General features: G+C 34.5%; 1 protein-coding gene and 1 non-coding gene across 2 annotated transcripts in view; both read left to right on the top strand.

The window, feature by feature from the left end:
• The window catches only part of LOC147643448 (uncharacterized), a 34,124-nt gene extending 13,334 nt beyond the window's left edge, over positions 1 to 20,790 (top strand). The window contains exon 4 of the mRNA XM_086834720.1: positions 20,542 to 20,790. Within this exon, the coding sequence (XP_086690846.1) occupies positions 20,542 to 20,545 (4 nt within the window). The 3' untranslated portion in view covers positions 20,546 to 20,790. The remainder of the gene's footprint in view (positions 1 to 20,541) is intronic.
• TRNAR-CCU (transfer RNA arginine (anticodon CCU)) lies at positions 2,414 to 2,487 on the top strand. The gene has a single exon. It is a non-coding gene; the product is annotated as a tRNA-Arg (tRNA).
• Positions 20,791 to 27,046: the final 6,256 nt, after the last annotated feature.

The raw sequence follows: 27,046 nt of genomic DNA, 5'->3' as shown, positions 1-27,046 counted from the left end.
GAGAGGTCTCTGTCTGAGTGCGTTTGCGTGTTCCTCATCATTTGTTTGCAATGAAAATAACACCAGCATAAACAACCGGTGCCCCAGACAGGGTCCGGCAACCAATTCCAATACGAATACTAAAAAAACCAATCCCTGTCTCGATATTTTTGCCACCGTCAATGGCATTGAAATGCACAATACCCGCTGCGTTTGCCCAATGCCAATGGCACTGTCCGTGGCCATCTCCTTGGCCATTGATGTCCTTTCCAGGCGCCACACCCTGCTGCGAGATCCACGATCCCGAGTGGGAGCCCCCTGAATCGCATCTAAGTCATGTCAAAGCCCCCGCGAACGACAGTTGCTTAATTGAATTTCTTTTGGCTGTCCGAGGATTGCGTGCCTTGCTTTAATTTCAGATTCAGAATATCAAAAATACTCCATGAAGATGTAACAGTTCGATCAGAAATTGATGAAGGAAGTTGGGGTTTAAATAAGGATAATGGAAAGATGAGTTCTGGACAGGAAATATGATTATTTAGTGTTTGAGAGCCAGAGAAAGACAATAAGAACTTGATAACTAAACTAACATTTAATGTGATATAAATAATTTATAAAGAAGTTCAAGTTTGGTATTGAATTATTAGAGTTACCCCGAGATACCTACTTTATTTACCCATAAATTCTTCGATTTTCTTGAAATAAAAAAGTAATGACTTAAAATCAAGACAAGAGCGTGCCAGTTTGTAATTTGAGTTGGCCTCAATTTCTTCTTTTTTTTTTGGCTACTGTTGCTTCGCAGATCCCCAGAAGCAGCAGCAGCAGCAGCTTCCGTTCTTTATGGCCACGATTGAGACATTATTGGGGGCTCTGCAGCTGTCACGCCAATGCTCCGATCTCTGTGTCCTGGTTGGATGCTCCAAGTGCGAATCCAGGCTTAGATGGAGGCGTCTCGGATTACAGTCTACATCAGCTGGCTGATGGCTCAATTGGTAATCCGAGACACCAGGCTCTGCTGGTCTATGAGCAGTTAGTTACTCACCGCCGATCGACGGATTTGGCCAGGCCAATTAAAAAGTCATTAGGCGGAAGGCTTAGCGAGGGGCAAGGAGGGGATCGTGGATCAGGCGGTGCTGGAACCTTAATTGCCGGTTTTGCCATAACCAAAATGACCGCAGGGCAGGAGGCAAAACGAAAGGTGCTCCGGCCCGAAATCACTTTCAGCACGTGGAACGGCCCAAAATGATGGGCACTTGCATTAAACGAAATCGTTTAGCCGGGACTTGAGAGGCTGCTGGCCGGGCTTCGATGGCAATTAAATGCATCCCGAGGAGCGTCCATCCCAGTGCCATGTCCTAAATGTGTTCAATTTAAATTAACGATCGCAGTTCCAGTTGCAGTTGCAGTTGCAGCAAGTTGCACTGTGTGTTGCCTGGCATTGCAATTAAGCAAAAGTTTTATTTAAATTGCCTGGCGCTGTCGGAGCGCAATTTTTTGGCGTGTTTATGGCCTGTAACTTCTGGCCAGAAGTTGGTCTCAGCCCAATGGCAGTCCTTGTCGGACTTTCCCTTCCACTCGCACCGCTCACATGTGTTTGCTAATTTCTGCGTGCAATCCGAACATTAATTAAATCGAACATTTTCGCTATAAATTGTTTGCTTAATTGCCATTTAGGGGGACACTCGATCGTGGACACTGGACACTGGACACTGGACACTGGCTGCTAACTGCTGGGCAACTGGGCAACTTTTAACTGAAGCTGATCCTCGCCAGCATCCCGGCCAGATTGGCGGCCCTCCGTTGGCAGTTGAATGCTGGCAGCCAAAGCCAAACAGTCGGCCAGCCATAAATAAATTAAAAGTCCCAGCAAAATGACAGCAACAAGATCAGGCAACATCAAGAACAAGAGCAGCTGTAACTGCACGGAGAGAAAAAATCAACAAAACCCATGAGTGATTTATACCTTCAGTGTATTTCACTTTTAGTCAGAAGCTTCAAAAATAGAGAAGGAGTCAGGAATATAAATTTAAATATATCAAAATCTTGACATTCAAAGAAGCCCCAGTGGTCCTGTGACTATCGGAGTCATCGAACCACACAGTCGGAAGTTCAGGGGATCGATTTCCCGGCTGGAGCGGGGGCTAGTGTGTTTTTTTTTATTATTTAGAAATCCAGATCTTATTTAACTATTATATTCAACCTCTCAGTGGTACAAATGTATGTTGATATAAACTACATAATATGTAGGCAAGAGGACTTCTAATAAATCACCTTAAACTGATTCTTTTACCCCTTAAAATCTTTCTTTGTATTATTTAGCATTTGCCCTTCAACATTTTACAACTTCCGCTAAATATTTCTGATTAAAAAACATAATAAACTCATTAAAAACAATTACATTTTAAATTAAAAAACAAACAAATTAAAACAACAAGCCCCAGTGGCCTAATGGAGAAGGCATCGGCCTCCTAAGCCGGGGATTGCGGGTTCGAGTCCCGTCTGGGGTCAAGTTGTGTACTATTTTTTTCCTTCTTTTTACTCCTACAATTTTTTTTCTCAGTGTGCTCTTTGGATCAGCAGTAACATTGGGAGCATCAGCATATGGCCATTCGGATTATTAATGATGGCGGAAGCAAACGCGGTGCCTTTTGATAGTAAGATCCTCGTTGTTGTTGTTGCTGCTGTCCAAAACCCTGACAAGCCTTGTTGCAGTTGCAGTTTGCTGTTTGAGGTTGTCGTTGCCATTGCAATTGCAATTTCAGATGTTGCCCCGATGACAAACGCAACAGCAACATCTGCCCATCAGCAACACGAGCAACATTGAGCCGACATTCAACTGCATCCACAATCGACAATCGACGATTTTGCTACCCAAATTATAGTTAATGCCGTCCGTTGTTTAGCCAAAAGTTCAATACACGGAAATTCGAGACTCAAGTGCAGCTGGGCGCCTATTTTGTTGTATTTTTTCTTCAGGTTTTCCTTTATTTTTCAAGCCATGGGCGACGCATAACTTGGCACCAAGCTGGCAAATCGTTTTCACTACCAAATAAAGCATTCAATGCCCGCCAAACAAAAACCCAATCGTGCCCACAAATGTCTAGGTTGAGTCTCGAATCGAGTCTGAGTTTGAGACTGAGTCTGAGTCTGAATCTGAATCGGAGGCTGTGGTGCGTGGCAGTGATGGTGAAATATCGATTTTCTTCGCTTAAATAAACGTTTATGGTTAGAAAAATACTTAAAAAATGTTTAAAAATATATAGAAAATTCTTTTAAATCGTTCTAACAAAAAAATAACAAAATTCAAGATCAGAAAATAATAGAGAACCCCTTTAAAAAGTCGTATGCTTAAAGGAATACATTTTTTCATCTTTTCTATCTACTTTTTTGGCCTAAACGAATCACCACTGTTGCGTGGTCTTGTTATTGTTGCTCCAGCAGCTCCAGTTTGAATTCTCTTTATCCATTTGGATTGTTTTTTTCTTTTTTTTTTTTTGCCAGGCCTTTGCATGTTGTTCAATTTCAATGGCGCCAAATCTTGGCCGTGGGTTGCAGACGCCAAGAAAGTTGCAGACGCAACGAAATCCTTGTCGAGTTCAATGTTGCTGTTGTTTTGCTGGCCATTTAGGCCGCGGGCCGGCAGGCAGGCAGGCAGCCAAATAGCCAAATGGCCAGATAGTGGCAGTAGATAGCGGATATGTAAGATATAGACAAACAGATAGGAGTGGGCAGGAGGAATACTCCTAAGGAGTGTCTCAAGAGCCATGGTCAAGGGTAAATGAGATGCAGGGGCAGGTATAAATCCAATGCCATAGAGTTTAGAGTTTAGGGTATCATTATACCATTGCAGGGTATTTTAATTTTAGAGACCCAAAAAGTTATGAATATCCAAGGGCTTAAATAAAACCTTGCAGAGTATTATATTTTTAGTCAGAAGCTTTAAAGGTAGTGAAGGAGTCATTTACAAGGAAAAAACAAAACAAAACCTCTATAAACTCACCCCTGAATATCCATCTCGTTTAGCCTAATTGCGAGCCAATTTCAATTCAATTTAAATCCCCTCCAACGCTAACGACAAGACAAATTTGTCTGAGTTAGTCTCAATTAGAGGGTTCGAACGGGCTTTGAGCTTCAAGCTTTGGCTTCGGCTTCGGCTTTGGCCATTTGCCAGGCAATCATTAAAGACGAAATCCAAAATCCGACGGATTCCCACACAGCCTAACAAAAGCGCTTTGAGTGCGTTTCCTGTTTCATTGGAATTATCTCTCTCCAGCGGCGAGAACCCAGCTCAAATTAGCCAAACAAATGCGAACGTGAGAACTTCAATTGAACTTTTGAAGAGTGTTAGACGAGGGTTTGATGGGACAATAGAATGGATATGGGATATGCGGGTCTCTTCTAGATATATTCCTTCGATTGTGGCCACTTTGCTCCCCACCTGCGTCCAAAACTTTACCACCTTTTGTCCTCCTGCGACAGCTGCTGCTCCACATAAAAAACTTACAAACTCACACAAGTAAATAATAAAATCAAATTACACACGCATTCATTTTGCAGCTGCGGTCATAAAAAAAATCAATAAAAAATAAATATACAAACCACTTGTATGAATATTTTTATGTGCGTTTAATCGTGCGAGCTCGTAATTAAATATCAATTAAAAATATGGTCACCAAAGCCGAATGCAAATGCTTAAGCACTGAACCAAAAAATGCTGAAGAAGAAAGACTTGGGAAACAGACTTTTGCTAGAATATTTTTTCTGACAAAGTGGGCACGAAATCTTAGCCTAGTTATACATAGTTATTAACAGCTTATTATTTAATTTAAAAATTACTCAAATGACTACACTTATTGGCCTCTAATTGTGTGTGCCTGCAATTAAATATCAATTAAAATAAAACAAACTTCAAACAAACAAATGCAAATGCGCACGCAACTGCACCCAAAATGAGTCAAAAAAGTCACCGCAAAACGAAAGACTTAGGACACAAACTTGAGTGCGAAGCTGACGGTTTTCTTTGCATTTTGTGCTTTGTGCGTGCTGCGCTGTGCTGTTCACCTTCGGACCCGCTCAGCATGTCGCACACATGTAAAATGGTTAACGCTTAACGCAATTTATGGCGGCCGACAAACTTTATTAAATTTTGCGAATTTCATTTTCGTTTTTATTATGATTCTGTGTCTTTTCGGCCGCCAGCAGCCAGCCGCCAGCCGCAAGTTCAAGTCGTTTGTCATTCGCACACCCCGCCGCCGTTGAAGGCGACGACTGCAGCTGTGTTGTGGCATTTGCATAAACGAATGCCCCTCTAAATGCCTTCTGACACATTTCGCTTTAGTTGAGGGTGACGGGGCGGGGCGGGGTCTGGGTTAATAATTAGAATCCGGCCTTTTAATTATGTGGAAACGTCGGGCGAAACGCGAAACGACTTGAGTCGGTCAAGTGGTCGCATTAAAGCCACTAAATGTCTTGTGTAATTGCCCGGACCGATGTTCAATTAAACGGAATTGAGTCATTAAGCAGATACTGTTTGGCGTTGCCCACCAACGATCGCAATGCGGTGCCCTCAAGGCTGCTCCAGGGGAATGTCGTGGCCTAAATTGGGTCAAGTTCTTTGGGGGGAAACGCACAGGTGTGCAAGGTATTTTTATACCCTTGCAGGGTAGTCAGGAGTTTAAAACACAATGAAGGAATCATTTCCGACCCTAGAAATCATATAAATTCTTGATCAGAATGAACAGCTGAATCGATCTAGCCATGTCTTGTAAGAAAATAAATTTTTGCATTTTTTCCAAAAATTGTCAAAATTTAGCAAAAAATTGAATTTTTTAAATTCAAAAACTGTGTATGCAGATTTGTTGGCGCTATAAAAATTAGCACAGAACAGCTTTCCGAATTGAAATTGATGAATTTTTGGCTTAATTATGATGTTTGAAATACACTGAAAGTTTAAAAAAAATACCTATTTTTATGTCAGTTTGCAGGTTATTATAATTTTAGTCAGAATCTTTTAACAGCATCAGCAAACGCAGTACGCAGATTTGTTGGCGCCTTAATAACAAATTGAAATGATGAATTTTTGGCTTTATTATGATGTTTGAAATACACTGATTATTTAAAAAAAATACCTATTTTTATACCAGTTTGCAGGCTATTATAATTTTAGTCAGAATCTATTAACAGCATCAGCAAACGCAGTACGCAGATTTGTTGGCGCCTTAAAAACAAACACAGAACAGCTTTCCGAATTAAAATTGATGAATTTTTGGCTTAATTATGATGTTTGGAAAAACCTGATTATTTAAAAAAAATGCCTGTTTTTATACCTTTTTTAGGGAATTAGTATTAATCAGAAGCTTATAACACAATGAAGGAATCATTTACGACCCTATAAATCATATATATTCTTGATCAGAATGAACAGCTGAATCGATCTAGCCATGTCTTGTAAGAAAATAAATTTTTGCATTTTTTTAAATTCAAAAACTGAGTATGCAAATTTGTTGGCGCTATAAAAATTAGCACAGAACAGCTTTCCGAATTGAAATTGATGAATTTTTGGCTTAATTATGATGTTTGAAATACACTGATTATTTAAAAAAAATACCTATTTTTATACCAGTTTGCAGGTTATTATAATTTTAGTCAGAATCTTTTAACAGCATCAGCAAACGCAGTACGCAGATTTGTTGGCGCCTTAATAACAAATTGAAATGATGAATTTTTGGCTTTATTATGATGTTTGAAATACACTGATTATTTAAAAAAAATACCTATTTTTATACCAGTTTGCAGGCTATTATAATTTTAGTCAGAATCTATTAACAGCATCAGCAAACGCAGTACGCAGATTTGTTGGCGCCTTAAAAACAAACACAGAACAGCTTTCCGAATTGAAATTGATGCATTTTTGGCTTAATTATGATGTTTGGAAAAACCTGATTATTTAAAAAAAATGCCTGTTTTTATACCTTTTTTAGGGAATTAGTATTAATCAGAAGCTTATAACACAATGAAGGAATCATTTCCGACCCTATAAATCATATATATTCTTGATCAGAATGAACAGCTGAATCGATCTAGCCATGTCTTGTAAGAAAATAAATTTTTGCATTTTTTCCGAAAATTGAAAAAAAGATAAGGGGTTACATCATTAAAATTGTCAAAATTTAGCAAGAAATTGAATTTTTAAAATTCAAAAACTGAGTATGCAGATTTGTTGGCGCTATAAAAATTAGCACAGAACAGCTTTCCGAATTGAAATTGATGAATTTTTGGCATAATTATGATGTTTGAAATACACTGATTATTTAAAAAAAATACCTATTTTTATACCAGTTTGCAGGTTATTATAATTTTAGTCAGAATCTTTTAACAGCATCAGCAAACGCAGTACGCAGATTTGTTGGCGCCTTAAAAACAAACACAGAACAGCTTTCCGAATTGAAATTGATGCATTTTTGGCTTAATTATGATGTTAGGAAAAACCTGATTATTTAAAAAAAATGCCTGTTTTTATACCTTTTTTAGGGAATTAGTATTAATCAGAAGCTTATAACACAATGAAGGAATCATTTCCGACCCTATAAATCATATATATTCTTGATCAGAATGAACAGCTGAATCGATCTAGCCATGTCTTGTAAGAAAATAAATTTTTGCATTTTTTCCGAAAATTGAAAAAAAGATAAGGGGTTACATCATTAAAATTGTCAAAATTTAGCAAAAAATTGAATTTTTTAAATTCAAAAACTGAGTATGCAGATTTGTTGGCGCTATAAAAATTAGCACAGAACAGCTTTCCGAATTGAAATTGATGAATTTTTGGCTTAAATATGATGTTTGAAATACACTGATTATTTAAAAAAAATACCTATTTTTATACCAGTTTGCAGGTTATTATAATTTTAGTCAGAATCTTTTTACAGCTTCAGCAAACGCAGTACGCAGATTTGTTGGCGCCTTAAAAACAAACACAGAACAGCTTTCCGAATTGAAATTGATGCATTTTTGGCTTAATTATGATGTTAGGAAAAACCTGATTATTTAAAAAAAATGCCTGTTTTTATACCTTTTTTAGGGAATTAGTATTAATCAGAAGCTTATAACACAATGAAGGAATCATTTCCGACCCTATAAATCATATATATTCTTGATCAGAATGAACAGCTGAATCGATCTAGCCATGTCTTGTAAGAAAATAAATTTTTGCATTTTTTCCGAAAATTGAAAAAAAGATAAGGGGTTACATCATTAAAATTGTCAAAATTTAGCAAAAAATTGAATTTTTTAAATTCAAAAACTGAGTATGCAGATTTGTTGGCGCTATAAAAATTAGCACAGAACAGCTTTCCGAATTGAAATTGATGAATTTTTGGCTTAATTATGATGTTTGAAATACACTGATTATTTAAAAAAAATACCTATTTTTATACCAGTTTGCAGGTTATTATAATTTTAGTCAGAATCTTTTAACAGCATCAGCAAACGCAGTACGCAGATTTGTTGGCGCCTTAAAAACAAACACAGAACAGCTTTCCGAATTGAAATTGATGCATTTTTGGCTTAATTATGATGTTTGGAAAAACCTGATTATTTAAAAAAAATGCCTGTTTTTATACCTTTTTTAGGGAATTAGTATTAATCAGAAGCTTATAACACAATGAAGGAATCATTTCCGACCCTATAAATCATATATATTCTTGATCAGAATGAACAGCTGAATCGATCTAGCCATGTCTTGTAAGAAAATAAATTTTTGCATTTTTTCCGAAAATTGAAAAAAAGATAAGGGGTTACATCATTAAAATTGTCAAAATTTAGCAAAAAATTGAATTTTTTAAATTCAAAAACTGAGTATGCAGATTTGTTGGCGCTATAAAAATTAGCACAGAACAGCTTTCCGAATTGAAATTGATGAATTTTTGGCTTAATTATGATGTTTGAAATACACTGATTATTTAAAAAAAATACCTATTTTTATACCAGTTTGCAGGTTATTATAATTTTAGTCAGAATCTTTTAACAGCATCAGCAAACGCAGTACGCAGATTTGTTGGCGCCTTAAAAACAAACACAGAACAGCTTTCCGAATTGAAATTGATGCATTTTTGGCTTAATTATGATGTTTGGAAAAACCTGATTATTTAAAAAAAATGCCTGTTTTTATACCTTTTTTAGGGAATTAGTATTAATCAGAAGCTTATAACACAATGAAGGAATCATTTCCGACCCTATAAATCATATATATTCTTGATCAGAATGAACAGCTGAATCGATCTAGCCATGTCTTGTAAGAAAATAAATTTTTGCATTTTTTCCGAAAATTGAAAAAAAGATAAGGGGTTACATCATTAAAATTGTCAAAATTTAGCAAAAAATTGAATTTTTTAAATTCAAAAACTGAGTATGCAGATTTGTTGGCGCTATAAAAATTAGCACAGAACAGCTTTCCGAATTGAAATTGATGAATTTTTGGCTTAATTATGATGTTTGAAATACACTGATTATTTAAAAAAAATACCTATTTTTATACCAGTTTGCAGGTTATTATAATTTTAGTCAGAATCTTTTAACAGCATCAGCAAACGCAGTACGCAGATTTGTTGGCGCCTTAAAAACAAACACAGAACAGCTTTCCGAATTGAAATTGATGCATTTTTGGCTTAATTATGATGTTTGGAAAAACCTGATTATTTAAAAAAAATGCCTGTTTTTATACCTTTTTTAGGGAATTAGTATTAATCAGAAGCTTATAACACAATGAAGGAATCATTTCCGACCCTATAAATCATATATATTCTTGATCAGAATGAACAGCTGAATCGATCTAGCCATGTCTTGTAAGAAAATAAATTTGCATTTTTTCCGAAAATTGAAAAAAAGATAAGGGGTTACATCATTAAAATTGTCAAAATTTAGCAAAAAATTGAATTTTTTAAATTCAAAAACTGAGTATGCAGATTTGTTGGCGCTTTAAAAATTAGCACAGAACAGCTTTCCGAATTGAAATTGATGAATTTTTGGCTTAATTATGATGTTTGAAATACACTGATTATTTAAAAAAAATACCTATTTTTATACCAGTTTGCAGGTTATTATAATTTTAGTCAGAATCTTTTAACAGCATCAGCAAACGCAGTACGCAGATTTGTTGGCGCCTTAATAACAAACACAGAACAGCTTTCCGAATTGAAATTGATGCATTTTTGGCTTAATTATGATGTTTGGAAAAACCTGATTATTTAAAAAAAATGCCTGTTTTTATACCTTTTTTAGGGAATTAGTATTAATCAGAAGCTTATAACACAATGAAGGAATCATTTCCGACCCTATAAATCATATATATTCTTGATCAGAATGAACAGCTGAATCGATCTAGCCATGTCTTGTAAGAAAATAAATTTTTGCATTTTTTCCGAAAATTGAAAAAAAGATAAGGGGTTACATCATTAAAATTGTCAAAATTTAGCAAAAAATTGAATTTTTTAAATTCAAAAACTGAGTATGCAGATTTGTTGGCGCTATAAAAATTAGCACAGAACAGCTTTCCGAATTGAAATTGATGAATTTTTGGCTTAATTATGATGTTTGAAATACACTGATTATTTAAAAAAAATACCTATTTTTATACCAGTTTGCAGGTTATTATAATTTTAGTCAGAATCTTTTAACAGCATCAGCAAACGCAGTACGCAGATTTGTTGGCGCCTTAAAAACAAACACAGAACAGCTTTCCGAATTGAAATTGATGCATTTTTGGCTTAATTATGATGTTTGGAAAAACCTGATTATTTAAAAAAAATGCCTGTTTTTATACCTTTTTTAGGGAATTAGTATTAATCAGAAGCTTATAACACAATGAAGGAATCATTTCCGACCCTATAAATCATATATATTCTTGATCAGAATGAACAGCTGAATCGATCTAGCCATGTCTTGTAAGAAAATAAATTTTTGCATTTTTTCCGAAAATTGAAAAAAAGATAAGGGGTTACATCATTAAAATTGTCAAAATTTAGCAAAAAATTGAATTTTTTAAATTCAAAAACTGAGTATGCAGATTTGTTGGCGCTATAAAAATTAGCACAGAACAGCTTTCCGAATTGAAATTGATGAATTTTTGGCTTAATTATGATGTTTGAAATACACTGATTATTTAAAAAAAATACCTATTTTTATACCAGTTTGCAGGTTATTATAATTTTAGTCAGAATCTTTTAACAGCATCAGCAAACGCAGTACGCAGATTTGTTGGCGCCTTAATAACAAACACAGAACAGCTTTCCGAATTGAAATTGATGCATTTTTGGCTTAATTATGATGTTTGGAAAAACCTGATTATTTAAAAAAAATGCCTGTTTTTATACCTTTTTTAGGGAATTAGTATTAATCAGAAGCTTATAACACAATGAAGGAATCATTTCCGACCCTATAAATCATATATATTCTTGATCAGAATGAACAGCTGAATCGATCTAGCCATGTCTTGTAAGAAAATAAATTTTTGCATTTTTTCCGAAAATTGAAAAAAAGATAAGGGGTTACATCATTAAAATTGTCAAAATTTAGCAAAAAATTGAATTTTTTAAATTCAAAAACTGAGTATGCAGATTTGTTGGCGCTATAAAAATTAGCACAGAACAGCTTTCCGAATTGAAATTGATGAATTTTTGGCTTAATTATGATGTTTGAAATACACTGATTATTTAAAAAAAATACCTATTTTTATACCAGTTTGCAGGTTATTATAATTTTAGTCAGAATCTTTTAACAGCATCAGCAAACGCAGTACGCAGATTTGTTGGCGCCTTAAAAACAAACACAGAACAGCTTTCCGAATTGAAATTGATGCATTTTTGGCTTAATTATGATGTTAGGAAAAACCTGATTATTTAAAAAAAATGCCTGTTTTTATACCTTTTTTAGGGAATTAGTATTAATCAGAAGCTTATAACACAATGAAGGAATCATTTCCGACCCTATAAATCATATATATTCTTGATCAGAATGAACAGCTGAATCGATCTAGCCATGTCTTGTAAGAAAATAAATTTTTGCATTTTTTCCGAAAATTGAAAAAAAGATAAGGGGTTACATCATTAAAATTGTCAAAATTTAGCAAAAAATTGAATTTTTTAAATTCAAAAACTGAGTATGCAGATTTGTTGGCGCTATAAAAATTAGCACAGAACAGCTTTCCGAATTGAAATTGATGAATTTTTGGCTTAATTATGATGTTTGAAATACACTGATTATTTAAAAAAAATACCTATTTTTATACCAGTTTGCAGGTTATTATAATTTTAGTCAGAATCTTTTAACAGCATAAGCAAACGCAGTACGCAGATTTGTTAACGCCTTAAAAACAAACACAGAACAGCTTTCCGAATCGAAATTGATGCATTTTTGGCTTAATTATGATGTTAGGAAAAACCTGATTATTTAAAAAAAATGCCTGTTTTTATACCTTTTTTAGGGAATTAGTATTAATCAGAAGCTTATAACACAATGAAGGAATCATTTCCGACCCTATAAATCATATATATTCTTGATCAGAATGAACAGCTGAATCGATCTAGCCATGTCTTGTAAGAAAATAAATTTTTGCATTTTTTCCGAAAATTGAAAAAAAGATAAGGGGTTACATCATTAAAATTGTCAAAATTTAGCAAAAAATTGAATTTTTTAAATTCAAAAACTGAGTATGCAGATTTGTTGGCGCTATAAAAATTAGCACAGAACAGCTTTCCGAATTGAAATTGATGAATTTTTGGCTTAATTATGATGTTTGAAATACACTGATTATTTAAAAAAAATACCTATTTTTATACCAGTTTGCAGGTTATTATAATTTTAGTCAGAATCTTTTAACAGCATAAGCAAACGCAGTACGCAGATTTGTTAACGCCTTAAAAACAAACACAGAACAGCTTTCCGAATCGAAATTGATGCATTTTTGGCTTAATTATGATGTTAGGAAAAACCTGATTATTTAAAAAAAATGCCTGTTTTTATACCTTTTTTAGGGAATTAGTATTAATCAGAAGCTTATAACACAATGAAGGAATCATTTCCGACCCTATAAATCATATATATTCTTGATCAGAATGAACAGCTGAATCGATCTAGCCATGTCTTGTAAGAAAATAAATTTTTGCATTTTTTCCGAAAATTGAAAAAAAGATAAGGGGTTACATCATTAAAATTGTCAAAATTTAGCAAAAAATTGAATTTTTTAAATTCAAAAACTGAGTATGCAGATTTGTTGGCGCTATAAAAATTAGCACAGAACAGCTTTCCGAATTGAAATTGATGAATTTTTGGCTTAATTATGATGTTTGAAATACACTGATTATTTAAAAAAAATACCTATTTTTATACCAGTTTGCAGGTTATTATAATTTTAGTCAGAATCTTTTAACAGCATAAGCAAACGCAGTACGCAGATTTGTTAACGCCTTAAAAACAAACACAGAACAGCTTTCCGAATCGAAATTGATGCATTTTTGGCTTAATTATGATGTTAGGAAAAACCTGATTATTTAAAAAAAATGCCTGTTTTTATACCTTTTTTAGGGAATTAGTATTAATCAGAAGCTTATAACACAATGAAGGAATCATTTCCGACCCTATAAATCATATATATTCTTGATCAGAATGAACAGCTGAATCGATCTAGCCATGTCTTGTAAGAAAATAAATTTTTGCATTTTTTCCGAAAATTGAAAAAAAGATAAGGGGTTACATCATTAAAATTGTCAAAATTTAGCAAAAAATTGAATTTTTTAAATTCAAAAACTGAGTATGCAGATTTGTTGGCGCTATAAAAATTAGCACAGAACAGCTTTCCGAATTGAAATTGATGAATTTTTGGCTTAATTATGATGTTTGAAATACACTGATTATTTAAAAAAAATACCTATTTTTATACCAGTTTGCAGGTTATTATAATTTTAGTCAGAATCTTTTAACAGCATCAGCAAACGCAGTACGCAGATTTGTTGGCGCCTTAATAACAAACACAGAACAGCTTTCCGAATTGAAATTGATGCATTTTTGGCTTAATTATGATGTTTGGAAAAACCTGATTATTTAAAAAAAATGCCTGTTTTTATACCTTTTTTAGGGAATTAGTATTAATCAGAAGCTTATAACACAATGAAGGAATCATTTCCGACCCTATAAATCATATATATTCTTGATCAGAATGAACAGCTGAATCGATCTAGCCATGTCTTGTAAGAAAATAAATTTTTGCATTTTTTCCGAAAATTGAAAAAAAGATAAGGGGTTACATCATTAAAATTGTCAAAATTTAGCAAAAAATTGAATTTTTTAAATTCAAAAACTGAGTATGCAGATTTGTTGGCGCTATAAAAATTAGCACAGAACAGCTTTCCGAATTGAAATTGATGAATTTTTGGCTTAATTATGATGTTTGAAATACACTGATTATTTAAAAAAAATACCTATTTTTATACCAGTTTGCAGGTTATTATAATTTTAGTCAGAATCTTTTAACAGCATAAGCAAACGCAGTACGCAGATTTGTTAACGCCTTAAAAACAAACACAGAACAGCTTTCCGAATCGAAATTGATGCATTTTTGGCTTAATTATGATGTTTGGAAAAACCTGATTATTTAAAAAAAAATGCCTGTTTTTATACCTTTTTTAGGGAATTAGTATTAATCAGAAGCTTATAACACAATGAAGGAATCATTTCCGACCCTATAAATCATATATATTCTTGATCAGAATGAACAGCTGAATCGATCTAGCCATGTCTTGTAAGAAAATAAATTTTTGCATTTTTTCCGAAAATTGAAAAAAAGATAAGGGGTTACATCATTTAAATTGTCAAAATTTAGCAAGAAATTGAATTTTTTAAATTCAAAAACTGAGTATGCAGATTTGTTGGCGCTATAAAAATTAGCACAGAACAGCTTTCCGAATTGAAATTGATGAATTTTTGGCTTAATTATGATGTTTGAAATACACTGATTATTTAAAAAAAATACCTATTTTTATACCAGTTTGCAGGTTATTATAATTTTAGTCAGAATCTTTTAACAGCATAAGCAAACGCAGTACGCAGATTTGTTAACGCCTTAAAAACAAACACAGAACAGCTTTCCGAATCGAAATTGATGCATTTTTGGCTTAATTATGATGTTAGGAAAAACCTGATTATTTAAAAAAAATGCCTGTTTTTATACCTTTTTTAGGGAATTAGTATTAATCAGAAGCTTATAACACAATGAAGGAATCATTTCCGACCCTATAAATCATATATATTCTTGATCAGAATGAACAGCTGAATCGATCTAGCCATGTCTTGTAAGAAAATAAATTTTTGCATTTTTTCCGAAAATTGAAAAAAAGATAAGGGGTTACATCATTAAAATTGTCAAAATTTAGCAAAAAATTGAATTTTTTAAATTCAAAAACTGAGTATGCAGATTTGTTGGCGCTATAAAAATTAGCACAGAACAGCTTTCCGAATTGAAATTGATGAATTTTTGGCTTAATTATGATGTTTGAAATACACTGATTATTTAAAAAAAATACCTATTTTTATACCAGTTTGCAGGTTATTATAATTTTAGTCAGAATCTTTTAACAGCATAAGCAAACGCAGTACGCAGATTTGTTAACGCCTTAAAAACAAACACAGAACAGCTTTCCGAATCGAAATTGATGCATTTTTGGCTTAATTATGATGTTAGGAAAAACCTGATTATTTAAAAAAAATGCCTGTTTTTATACCTTTTTTAGGGAATTAGTATTAATCAGAAGCTTATAACACAATGAAGGAATCATTTCCGACCCTATAAATCATATATATTCTTGATCAGAATGAACAGCTGAATCGATCTAGCCATGTCTTGTAAGAAAATAAATTTTTGCATTTTTTCCGAAAATTGAAAAAAAGATAAGGGGTTACATCATTAAAATTGTCAAAATTTAGCAAAAAATTGAATTTTTTAAATTCAAAAACTGAGTATGCAGATTTGTTGGCGCTATAAAAATTAGCACAGAACAGCTTTCCGAATTGAAATTGATGAATTTTTGGCTTAATTATGATGTTTGAAATACACTGATTATTTAAAAAAAATACCTATTTTTATACCAGTTTGCAGGTTATTATAATTTTAGTCAGAATCTTTTAACAGCATCAGCAAACGCAGTACGCAGATTTGTTGGCGCCTTAAAAACAAACACAGAACAGCTTTCCGAATTGAAATTGATGCATTTTTGGCTTAATTATGATGTTTGGAAAAACCTGATTATTTAAAAAAAATGCCTGTTTTTATACCTTTTTTAGGGAATTAGTATTAATCAGAAGCTTATAACACAATGAAGGAATCATTTCCGACCCTATAAATCATATATATTCTTGATCAGAATGAACAGCTGAATCGATCTAGCCATGTCTTGTAAGAAAATAAATTTTTGCATTTTTTCCGAAAATTGAAAAAAAGATAAGGGGTTACATCATTAAAATTGTCAAAATTTAGCAAAAAATTGAATTTTTTAAATTCAAAAACTGAGTATGCAGATTTGTTGGCGCTATAAAAATTAGCACAGAACAGCTTTCCGAATTGAAATTGATGAATTTTTGGCTTAATTATGATGTTTGAAATACACTGATTATTTAAAAAAAATACCTATTTTTATACCAGTTTGCAGGTTATTATAATTATAGTCACAATCTTTTAACAGCATCAGCAAACGCAGTACGCAGATTTGTTGGCGCCTTAAAAACAAACACAGAACAGCTTTCCGAATTGAAATTGATGCATTTTTGGCTTAATTATGATGTTTGGAAAAACCTGATTATTTAAAAAAAATGCCTGTTTTTATACCTTTTTTAGGGAATTAGTATTAATCAGAAGCTTATAACACAATGAAGGAATCATTTCCGACCCTATAAATCATATATATTCTTGATCAGAATGAACAGCTGAATCGATCTAGCCATGTCTTGTAAGAAAATAAATTTTTGATATTTTTTAAATTCAAAAACTGAGTATGCAGATTTGGTGGCGCTATAAAAATTAGCACAGAACAGCTTTCCGAATTGAAATTGATGAATTTTTGGCTTAATTATGATGTTTGAAATACACTGATTATTTAAAAAAAATACCTATTTTTATACCAGTTTGCAGGTTATTATAATTTTAGTCAGAATCTTTTAACAGCATCAGCAAACGCAGTACGCAGATTTGTTGGCGCCTTAAAAACAAACACAGAACAGCTTTCCGAATTGAAATTGATGCATTTTTGGCTTAATTATGATGTTTGGAAAAACCTGATTATTTAAAAAAAATGCCTGTTTTTATACCTTTTTTAGGGAATTAGTATTAATCAGAAGCTTATAACACAATGAAGGAATCATTTCCGACCCTATAAATCATATATATTCTTGATCAGAATGAACAGCTGAATCGATCTAGCCATGTCTTGTAAGAAAATAAATTTTTGCATTTTTTCCGAAAATTGAAAAAAAGATAAGGGGTTACATCATTAAAATTGTCAAAATTTAGCAAAAAATTGAATTTTTTAAATTCAAAAACTGAGTATGCAGATTTGTTGGCGCTATAAAAATTAGCACAGAACAGCTTTCCGAATTGAAATTGATGAATTTTTGGCTTAATTATGATGTTTGAAATACACTGATTATTTAAAAAAAATACCTATTTTTATACCAGTTTGCAGGTTATTATAATTTTAGTCAGAATCTTTTAACAGCATAAGCAAACGCAGTACGCAGATTTGTTAACGCCTTAAAAACAAACACAGAACAGCTTTCCGAATCGAAATTGATGCATTTTTGGCTTAATTATGATGTTAGGAAAAACCTGATTATTTAAAAAAAATGCCTGTTTTTATACCTTTTTTAGGGAATTAGTATTAATCAGAAGCTTATAACACAATGAAGGAATCATTTCCGACCCTATAAATCATATATATTCTTGATCAGAATGAACAGCTGAATCGATCTAGCCATGTCTTGTAAGAAAATAAATTTTTGCATTTTTTCCGAAAATTGAAAAAAAGATAAGGGGTTACATCATTAAAATTGTCAAAATTTAGCAAAAAATTGAATTTTTTAAATTCAAAAACTGAGTATGCAGATTTGTTGGCGCTATAAAAATTAGCACAGAACAGCTTTCCGAATTGAAATTGATGAATTTTTGGCTTAATTATGATGTTTGAAATACACTGATTATTTAAAAAAAATACCTATTTTTATACCAGTTTGCAGGTTATTATAATTTTAGTCAGAATCTTTTAACAGCATAAGCAAACGCAGTACGCAGATTTGTTAACGCCTTAAAAACAAACACAGAACAGCTTTCCGAATCGAAATTGATGCATTTTTGGCTTAATTATGATGTTAGGAAAAACCTGATTATTTAAAAAAAATGCCTGTTTTTATACCTTTTTTAGGGAATTAGTATTAATCAGAAGCTTATAACACAATGAAGGAATCATTTCCGACCCTATAAATCATATATATTCTTGATCAGAATGAACAGCTGAATCGATCTAGCCATGTCTTGTAAGAAAATAAATTTTTGCATTTTTTCCGAAAATTGAAAAAAAGATAAGGGGTTACATCATTAAAATTGTCAAAATTTAGCAAAAAATTGAATTTTTTAAATTCAAAAACTGAGTATGCAGATTTGTTGGCGCTATAAAAATTAGCACAGAACAGCTTTCCGAATTGAAATTGATGAATTTTTGGCTTAATTATGATGTTTGAAATACACTGATTATTTAAAAAAAATACCTATTTTTATACCAGTTTGCAGGTTATTATAATTATAGTCACAATCTTTTAACAGCATCAGCAAACGCAGTACGCAGATTTGTTGGCGCCTTAAAAACAAACACAGAACAGCTTTCCGAATTGAAATTGATGCATTTTTGGCTTAATTATGATGTTTGGAAAAACCTGATTATTTAAAAAAAATGCCTGTTTTTATACCTTTTTTAGGGAATTAGTATTAATCAGAAGCTTATAACACAATGAAGGAATCATTTCCGACCCTATAAATCATATATATTCTTGATCAGAATGAACAGCTGAATCGATCTAGCCATGTCTTGTAAGAAAATAAATTTTTGCATTTTTTCCGAAAATTGAAAAAAAGATAAGGGGTTACATCATTAAAATTGTCAAAATTTAGCAAAAAATTGAATTTTTTAAATTCAAAAACTGAGTATGCAGATTTGTTGGCGCTTTAAAAATTAGCACAGAACAGCTTTCCGAATTGAAATTGATGAATTTTTGGCTTAATTATGATGTTTGAAATACACTGATTATTTAAAAAAAATACCTATTTTTATACCAGTTTGCAGGTTATTATAATTTTAGTCAGAATCTTTTAACAGCATCAGCAAACGCAGTACGCAGATTTGTTGGCGCCTTAAAAACAAACACAGAACAGCTTTCCGAATTGAAATTGATGCATTTTTGGCTTAATTATGATGTTTGGAAAAACCTGATTATTTAAAAAAAATGCCTGTTTTTATACCTTTTTTAGGGAATTAGTATTAATCAGAAGCTTATAACACAATGAAGGAATCATTTCCGACCCTATAAGTCATATATATTCTTGATCAGAATGAACAGCTGAATCGATCTAGCCATGTCTTGTAAGAAAATAAATTTTTGCATTTTTTCCGAAAATTGAAAAAAAGATAAGGGGTTACATCATTAAAATTGTCAAAATTTAGCAAAAAATTGAATTTTTTAAATTCAAAAACTGAGTATGCAGATTTGTTGGCGCTATAAAAATTAGCACAGAACAGCTTTCCGAATTGAAATTGATGAATTTTTGGCTTAATTATGATGTTTGAAATACACTGATTATTTAAAAAAAATACCTATTTTTATACCAGTTTGCAGGTTATTATAATTTTAGTCAGAATCTTTTAACAGCATCAGCAAACGCAGTACGCAGATTTGTTGGCGCCTTAAAAACAAACACAGAACAGCTTTCCGAATTGAAATTGATGCATTTTTGGCTTAATTATGATGTTTGGAATAACCTGATTATTTAAAAAAAATGCCTGTTTTTATACCTTTTTTAGGGAATTAGTATTAATCAGAAGCTTATAACACAATGAAGGAATCATTTCCGACCCTATAAATCATATATATTCTTGATCAGAATGAACAGCTGAATCGATCTAGCCATGTCTTGTTAGAAAATACATTTTTGCATTTTTTCCGAAAATTGAAAAAAAGATAAGGGGTTACATCATTAAAATTGTCAAAATTTAGCAAAAAATTGAATTTTTTAAATTCAAAAACTGAGTATGCAGATTTGTTGGCGCTATAAAAATTAGCACAGAACAGCTTTCCGAATTGAAATTGATGCATTTTTGACTTAATTATGAAATTTTTTTAATTTTATGTTTTCTGAATGATATAAATCAAAATAGGTTAAGCTGTAGTTAAAATAAAGCAATTAGTCCTAAGAGAGGTGAGGTTTTACACTTATTTTCCTACTTCTAACTTCTAACCTTTTACATTTCAATTTAGTTAGTGCCCCTTTCCAGTAGAGTTGCATGCAAAATGAAAATAAATAAAAGGCTCATTGTCCGGCCCACGGAAAACTGATTTTCCCATGACCTCGAAATCGGTTAATATCAGACGCTGGCTGACCACAAAAACGAAAACGAGAAAATATAAATACAGGGAAAAAATGAAGCAAAAAGTGGTAAAGAATTCAAATCAGTCGCCTGCGACTGCGATGACGGCCAACTGTGACGACGTGACGTTGAAATTAAATTAACTAGACTAGAGAAGCGGCAGGCAGACAGAGGCTCCCAGCTCCAGCTTCAGCCACTTGACCAAGACGGGTTTTCTCAACCGAAAAATAAAATAAATACCTGGCCAGAGCTAGTCGCTTTTCGGCCATCTCCCTGACTAATGCTAGCAAGTGTAAATTGTTTAACATTTAGGCGGCTTTAATTCACCGCCATGGCCATCATCATCATCGCCAGCGCCGTTGTCCGGGCAATTTGTTGCCGTAACTGAACCGCTTTCTGGCCAAGGCCCCAAGGCGACAATTTTGATTAAAATGCCATTTAGCCAGAGCCGAAGTCGAACATGGTCGGGGGTAGGTAGGTCTTTAATAAAGTAATCCGTGACGAGCTTAAGCCCTCTTCAGCTGACTGACTAATTGTGGCCAATTTGGTGGGGCAGGCCAGTGGATATGTTGATGTAAAGATGCAAAAGTAAATGAAGGATGCCAGAAAGAGGTAAGCCACAAAATATGAAATATATGGTTTTAACACAATTTTAAATACTGACAAAAATTAATTGCAAAACTGACAAACAAAAGTTTTAATATATAAGAATTAAATTTTCCTTTCTATATTCTAAAAAATTCTTAAATGTAAATAAGAATCCCCCTCAGCTGGAAACAAATTGCTTTCAATATTTGACTTTTACTCCCTTATTTGCCTTGATTACTTCACAGTTATTGAACCCCGTATCCAAGTCCAAGTACGCGTCCGTTTCGAAGCTTGAACCTGAGACCTCGGCACGTAGTCTCCACGGCTCCATGGGGTCCTACTTCCCTTACCACCTTCACCATGGCCGTCAGTTCAGTTCAAACTGATTGCAACTACAAATCTCGGACACGTAGCCACAAATTGCCCGCTCCATGGGCCTCGGGTTTTCGGCTTTGGGGTCTCAGGTTCAGATTCAGGTTCAGCCAAAGATCGGGATGCTGCGATGCGAGAAGGAGGAGGAGCAGGTTCAGGTTCACCTTGGAGCGCCCCAATAAAGCGAATCAATAATAATTGTATTGACTGTGTGCAGCAAAGCGGATCAAAAGGTCGAAGCTGCCTTTCTTTTGCTGCTGATTTCTGCGATTTGCATCAACGGAGAATAAACGCCAAGAACTTTTGTATTATTTATATATTAATTTATGAATTTAACGTATTTTAGTTAGAAATATTCCATAATGTTAAATGCTAAAATGTGGATTAAAATATCTAAAATAAAAAGGGAAATTAATTTCCTTCACTATTTTTGAAGCTTCTTACTATAAGTAAAATACCCTCCAAGGGCACAAATATCAAGTTCTATTCGAAATATAGTTTCTACAGGTATTTTAAGATAACTATACATATTTTAATGATTTAGGAAACTATTGTTATTTATAAGCATATACTTTTTATGTAAAATTTCTATTAATAAATACAATTTTTATTTATATTCACTGCACTGTGTTTTTAATTTCTTGTTCAAAATTGCAACCTTATATGCAGATTTCAGGCAAATCAAACTCACAAATGCAAAATCAGCAGTTCTTGCAGACTTGCGGAAAGGTCAGCTCGATCATTTCCGCATGATTACGAATGCGATTCATTCGTTGGCTTCTTTAGATCTGCTCTGACTTTGGTCAAGAGCCGAGCACACAAGCTCACAAGTTGGCCAAGTTCCCGAGAGAACTGGCCCAGAGAGATCTTGCTCTCTGCAGAGCAAGTCTCCATTCGATCTCTGAGCCTCAAGCTGGGGAAACCGCCGCGCATGCTCAGTAAGGGGAAAGCCAAATTCAGGGGTAACTCAGGGGTAAGCGAACTGTGGAACTTGTTTCCAAAGAGGGGTTCAGGGGTTTAATGGGAGAAAATACGGTAGTGGTGGGTTTTGGTTAAGGGGTTTTTAGAGGGGTTTTTGCAGGGGTTGCTATTACCCCAGGACAGGAGTCTCCGCTGGAACGTAAGTTTAAGGTCTCCTGAAAAAGGGATACAGGGGAAGGGATCGAGGAGAAGAGCTCAAGGAGAAAATATTATTATTTAAAATAAGGAGAAACTAAAAGGGGAACGAAGGGAGGAGAAGATTATAATGAAGAACCTTCACATTTTTTGAAATAAATATAAAGAAAGGTATTAAACAAAATAAGTCACTTCGAATATTTTTTATAGATATTATTATTTGCTTAAATATATTGTAGAGCTCATAACGGATTATAGCTTTTTGATCATTGATCATCCTTCTTCAACTGATTTTTGTGATGCAACCCATCCATTTCACTTAACTGATAGCGCTCCTCAATGATGATCGATGACCCCTGATCCCGAATGACTTCCAGAAGGGCTCCTTTAACTAAAGAGACTCCCTCGACCACGCACAGAGATAACAATGAGTAATTGAGAGGCTGTAATATCATAAATGGCAGATTTCGCAAATGAAGCTGCGGCAGATGGGGCCTCCTCCTCATGTCCATATGCCTATAAAAATATACATTCACGTATAATATCTCGCACCTCGACGATAAGCAAAAGTCAAAATTTTGCAACTGCCTGTTGCCCGTTGTCAACATATCATTTGTCACCCGGCAGTATCGATAGAGGAGACTCAGGAGGAGGCTCTCCTCCTATGGACTCCAAACTCACAACTTCGACGACTATCACCATCCTGCACCTAAACAAAATGTGTGATTAATTTGTATTTATATTTTCTGTATAGGCTTTAGATTAATGAGTGTCATTAGTGTGTTAAATAATGGTAAAGTAACTTTGAAATTAATTTAAAAAGGTAATGCTATAGTGTATTAATGTAGAAATTATTTAAATAAATTACCACTTACTTTGCATATATCTTAATGAAATTTTAGTCAAGCTGAAGTCTAAGAAGCAAGGAAATTCAAAAAGGACATACAAACTTTAGCTTCCCAAAGTTGGCCTCCCTTTCCGTTTTTCAAATAAAACAATATATTTTGTGTCTTAATTTCGTTTATGTAATAACCTTTAACTAGACTAACTATAGCTAAAAATGTAATTATTTTTAAGGCTTACAATATTTGATTTTCTACTTAAGAAATACTTATACTAATACTTAGGCAATACTATTAAATAGTTTACATATTTGTTCAATAAATTACAATATATATTAACTAAATTTTGTCTCAGTACACTTGCATCTATGACAAACGGCAGTTGGCCAGAGTAAAAATCTGGCTATCTCTGTTATTAATGAAGTTGCCGAATCCAGCAGCTGAGGAGATGCAGATGCAGTTGCAGAGATGCTGCGAATGAGGCAATGGGGCTGGTCGATGGAGACATACATGGCCGGGGAGCCGCCGCCTCATGGGCAATTAACCCGCTAATTAAACGGCTGCCACGGTAGCCAGTGGCTGCTGTACAGGAAGCTCCGATGGCCCGCTGGCTGGGAATCGACGATGAGGCTTCTTTATGCCCCGTTATCGGCCGAAAAATAAAGAGAGATGCGAGGCGATGTGAATGCCTCATGAATTGCAGCGGCGATCGACTCGAAAATGCGAGGCGACATTTTCTGGACTGCCGGCTGCCACTTCATTAAGTCCAAATTGATGAGTTCAATTAGGCAACAAGGCCCCAGTTTCATTCCCAAGCCCAATTCTCGATCCCGATTCGGATGCGTATCCCAAGAGTAGCAGCAGCTGCCTGTCCCCGTTTCCAGTCGCGAGTAATTAGCGGCAGAGATTTTCAAATTGCCAAAAGTTGTTCACTGCAGAGGGAAGGAGGGAGAAGAAATTAACAAAAATATATATATAAATGTTATTTCGAAATACCTTACCTCGTTCACCTGCTGTCAGTTTCACTTTCGCAGGATTGCGAAATGAAATCAAACGAATATGAATTCCGCGACCCAAAAGTTTTGCCCAATTTGCAGCTGCCTCTGGCCATATTCGTAGAATTTCGGCTTGTCCTGCAAATTTATATATATATATATAAAGTTTTTTTTTTTTATTTCGGGAATCGTTAATGAGCTCGTTTTCTAAATGGTATTCTCGTGTTAAAACATTGATTCGATTGGCGCGCTTAAAAGGTGTCGCCGGCCCATAAAGCCAACTTTCGGCTTACTCACTGGGCCCCCATAAAAGTTTCGGCCACAAAAAATGTCCAAATCAAAAGCCATGCGGTGTGGAAAATATGCCGGGTATCAAAGGGCGCCGTATCCTTTTATATATTTTTTCGGGCTGCCCAGAGTCATTAACGCTCCATTGGGGTCAAAAAAAAGCAGAAGGAATTCTGGCCTTTGTCCAGCTTCCAGCTGCTCTCTTGTCAACTTTTATGGGACTTATGGTCTCGGACTTAAGGTTCGGGTTAATAGGTAAAGCCCCAAATGACCGGCAATTCATTAAGATGCACCCAGGATAGCAAATATATACATAACATATATATATCTGATATGGTTCTCAGTCCCACAGTTTGGCATCGTGCGAAAGGCACTCGAGCAATTTCGGAATTGAAAATGCGAGGAGAATTTTTGATCATGTAATTGCTGGATAACAAAAGAACCCATGCCGAAAAATCGAGAGTTATTTTTCCCACTCCCATTCCTGGCCAGCATTCTGGGTCGGTGTTTCCCACATTTAGCTGGACACACCTCATGAGAAACTTCATTTGAATCCACATTCGGGAACCTCACTGAATATCTTTCTCAGTTTCTGGAGAGTCTCATTAGCTGGCAGAAAACACTGGTTAACAAAGAAAGTTCTTTAATATAAAAGAAAGAATGAAAAAAGTTAAGTTTGAAGCCTTGTTTAAAATCATATAACATTTAAATCACAATACCCAAGTGGTATTTTTAAAGTTTTTCTTTTATACATCCCCAAAAATCTATTAATTATATAAACAAAATAAAAGTAATATTCCTATCTCTGTGCCTTTTCTAATCCTTCTCCTGGACAGCTGCTAAATATAATTTTAAGGCTACCCGCAAAAAAAGCACTCCCGTTTGTAAGCCAGTGTAATCCCTCAGCAAAGTTCACACGACCCATGAATGCCACCCTCTTACCATGGTAAGTGGGTTCCATTCCCAGTCTCAGTCCCAGTTCTAGTCCCACAACTGTTTCGGTTCTCGTGTGACTCCCGGGATTCTCCGTTCCCGCGACGAGCTGCTGAGAAGCAACAGCCTGACCAGGGCCGTGATAAGCCCCTGGATCGAATCGGATCACACCCCTATATGGTACACACCATATAGTACGAGTATAGTAAGTGTATCTTTGACCCGCACACCTGCAATCCGCCGGATGCGTTTCTGATTTCGGGGTGGTTTCCGGACGCGTGCCTCTCACTATATGTGTGGGAAATGCAATTCGTTATTGTTTTCCCTGTTTACTCACATTTTTGGGCTTCACAAAAGGTCTCTGGCTTGGGAATATACAATAACAATAAGCTTTGTTTCAATTAGAATGTAGTTTTGGGTGGAATTTGTAAAGTATTTTCATATGGGAAAGGTGTAATTAAAATTGGAGTATAGAGCGAGTATCATGGCTCATGTCTTTACAGAACATGTGTTATGCGATAATAGTTTAATTTATGAGCTATGAAAAATGCAGCTTTAATGGGAATTTATCGTACTTTGCTGTAAAGCTTCAGAATTAGCTTCAAATTGACCTCTGTTCAAGATCCTCTCCATTTATTGATGAGTGAGAAGCAAGCCAGATCGTGTGCTGACCATGATTGAATCGTGCCACTAGGGCTGGGCTCTGGATATGGACCTGGATCAGCTCTTTCTGGCTTTCGCTTTGGTTCTGGCCAAATTGCAATCATTTGGGGCGCAGTTTAAGCCTAAATGCTGAGCCTTTTTGCCCAGCTAGGTATCTCGAATCGCGTTTATTTTTATGCCAGTACAGCTGCTGGCAAGCAAACAAACAAACGATATCATCATCATCTCAGCAAACGATAAAAAGAGATTTTTGTTGCTTGATTTTGTTGAACCAAAAAAGGCAACGGCAACTCCCATTAAATTCCCAAAAAGGCAAAAAGGCGCCGTGTTTTGCAGCAGATTGTTGCTGTTGCTGTTGCTGTTGATGTTGCTGCTGCTGCGGCTATTGCTGTTGCAGATTGCAGATTGCTGGCGCCCACCAAGTTGAGGGAATCGTTGGCCACCGGCGCAGTCGTGGCTGCCCAGCCACGCCCCACCATACACGCCCACTGGGGGGAGCATTTTTCTGGCATATTCACAGATTTGTCCATGCCGGATCCTCGCCTCCAATCCTTTCTATGCGATCAGTGATGTCAGAGAGCCCTAGCATCGATAATTT

This window comes from Drosophila serrata, unplaced genomic scaffold (assembly GCF_035046125.1).
Source record: "Drosophila serrata isolate PLE 108 unplaced genomic scaffold, ASM3504612v1 contig_273, whole genome shotgun sequence".
NCBI lineage: Eukaryota > Metazoa > Arthropoda > Insecta > Diptera > Drosophilidae > Drosophila > Drosophila serrata.
The sequence above is the reverse complement of the archived record's forward strand: the minus strand, read 5'-3'. Positions and strand labels throughout refer to the sequence as shown.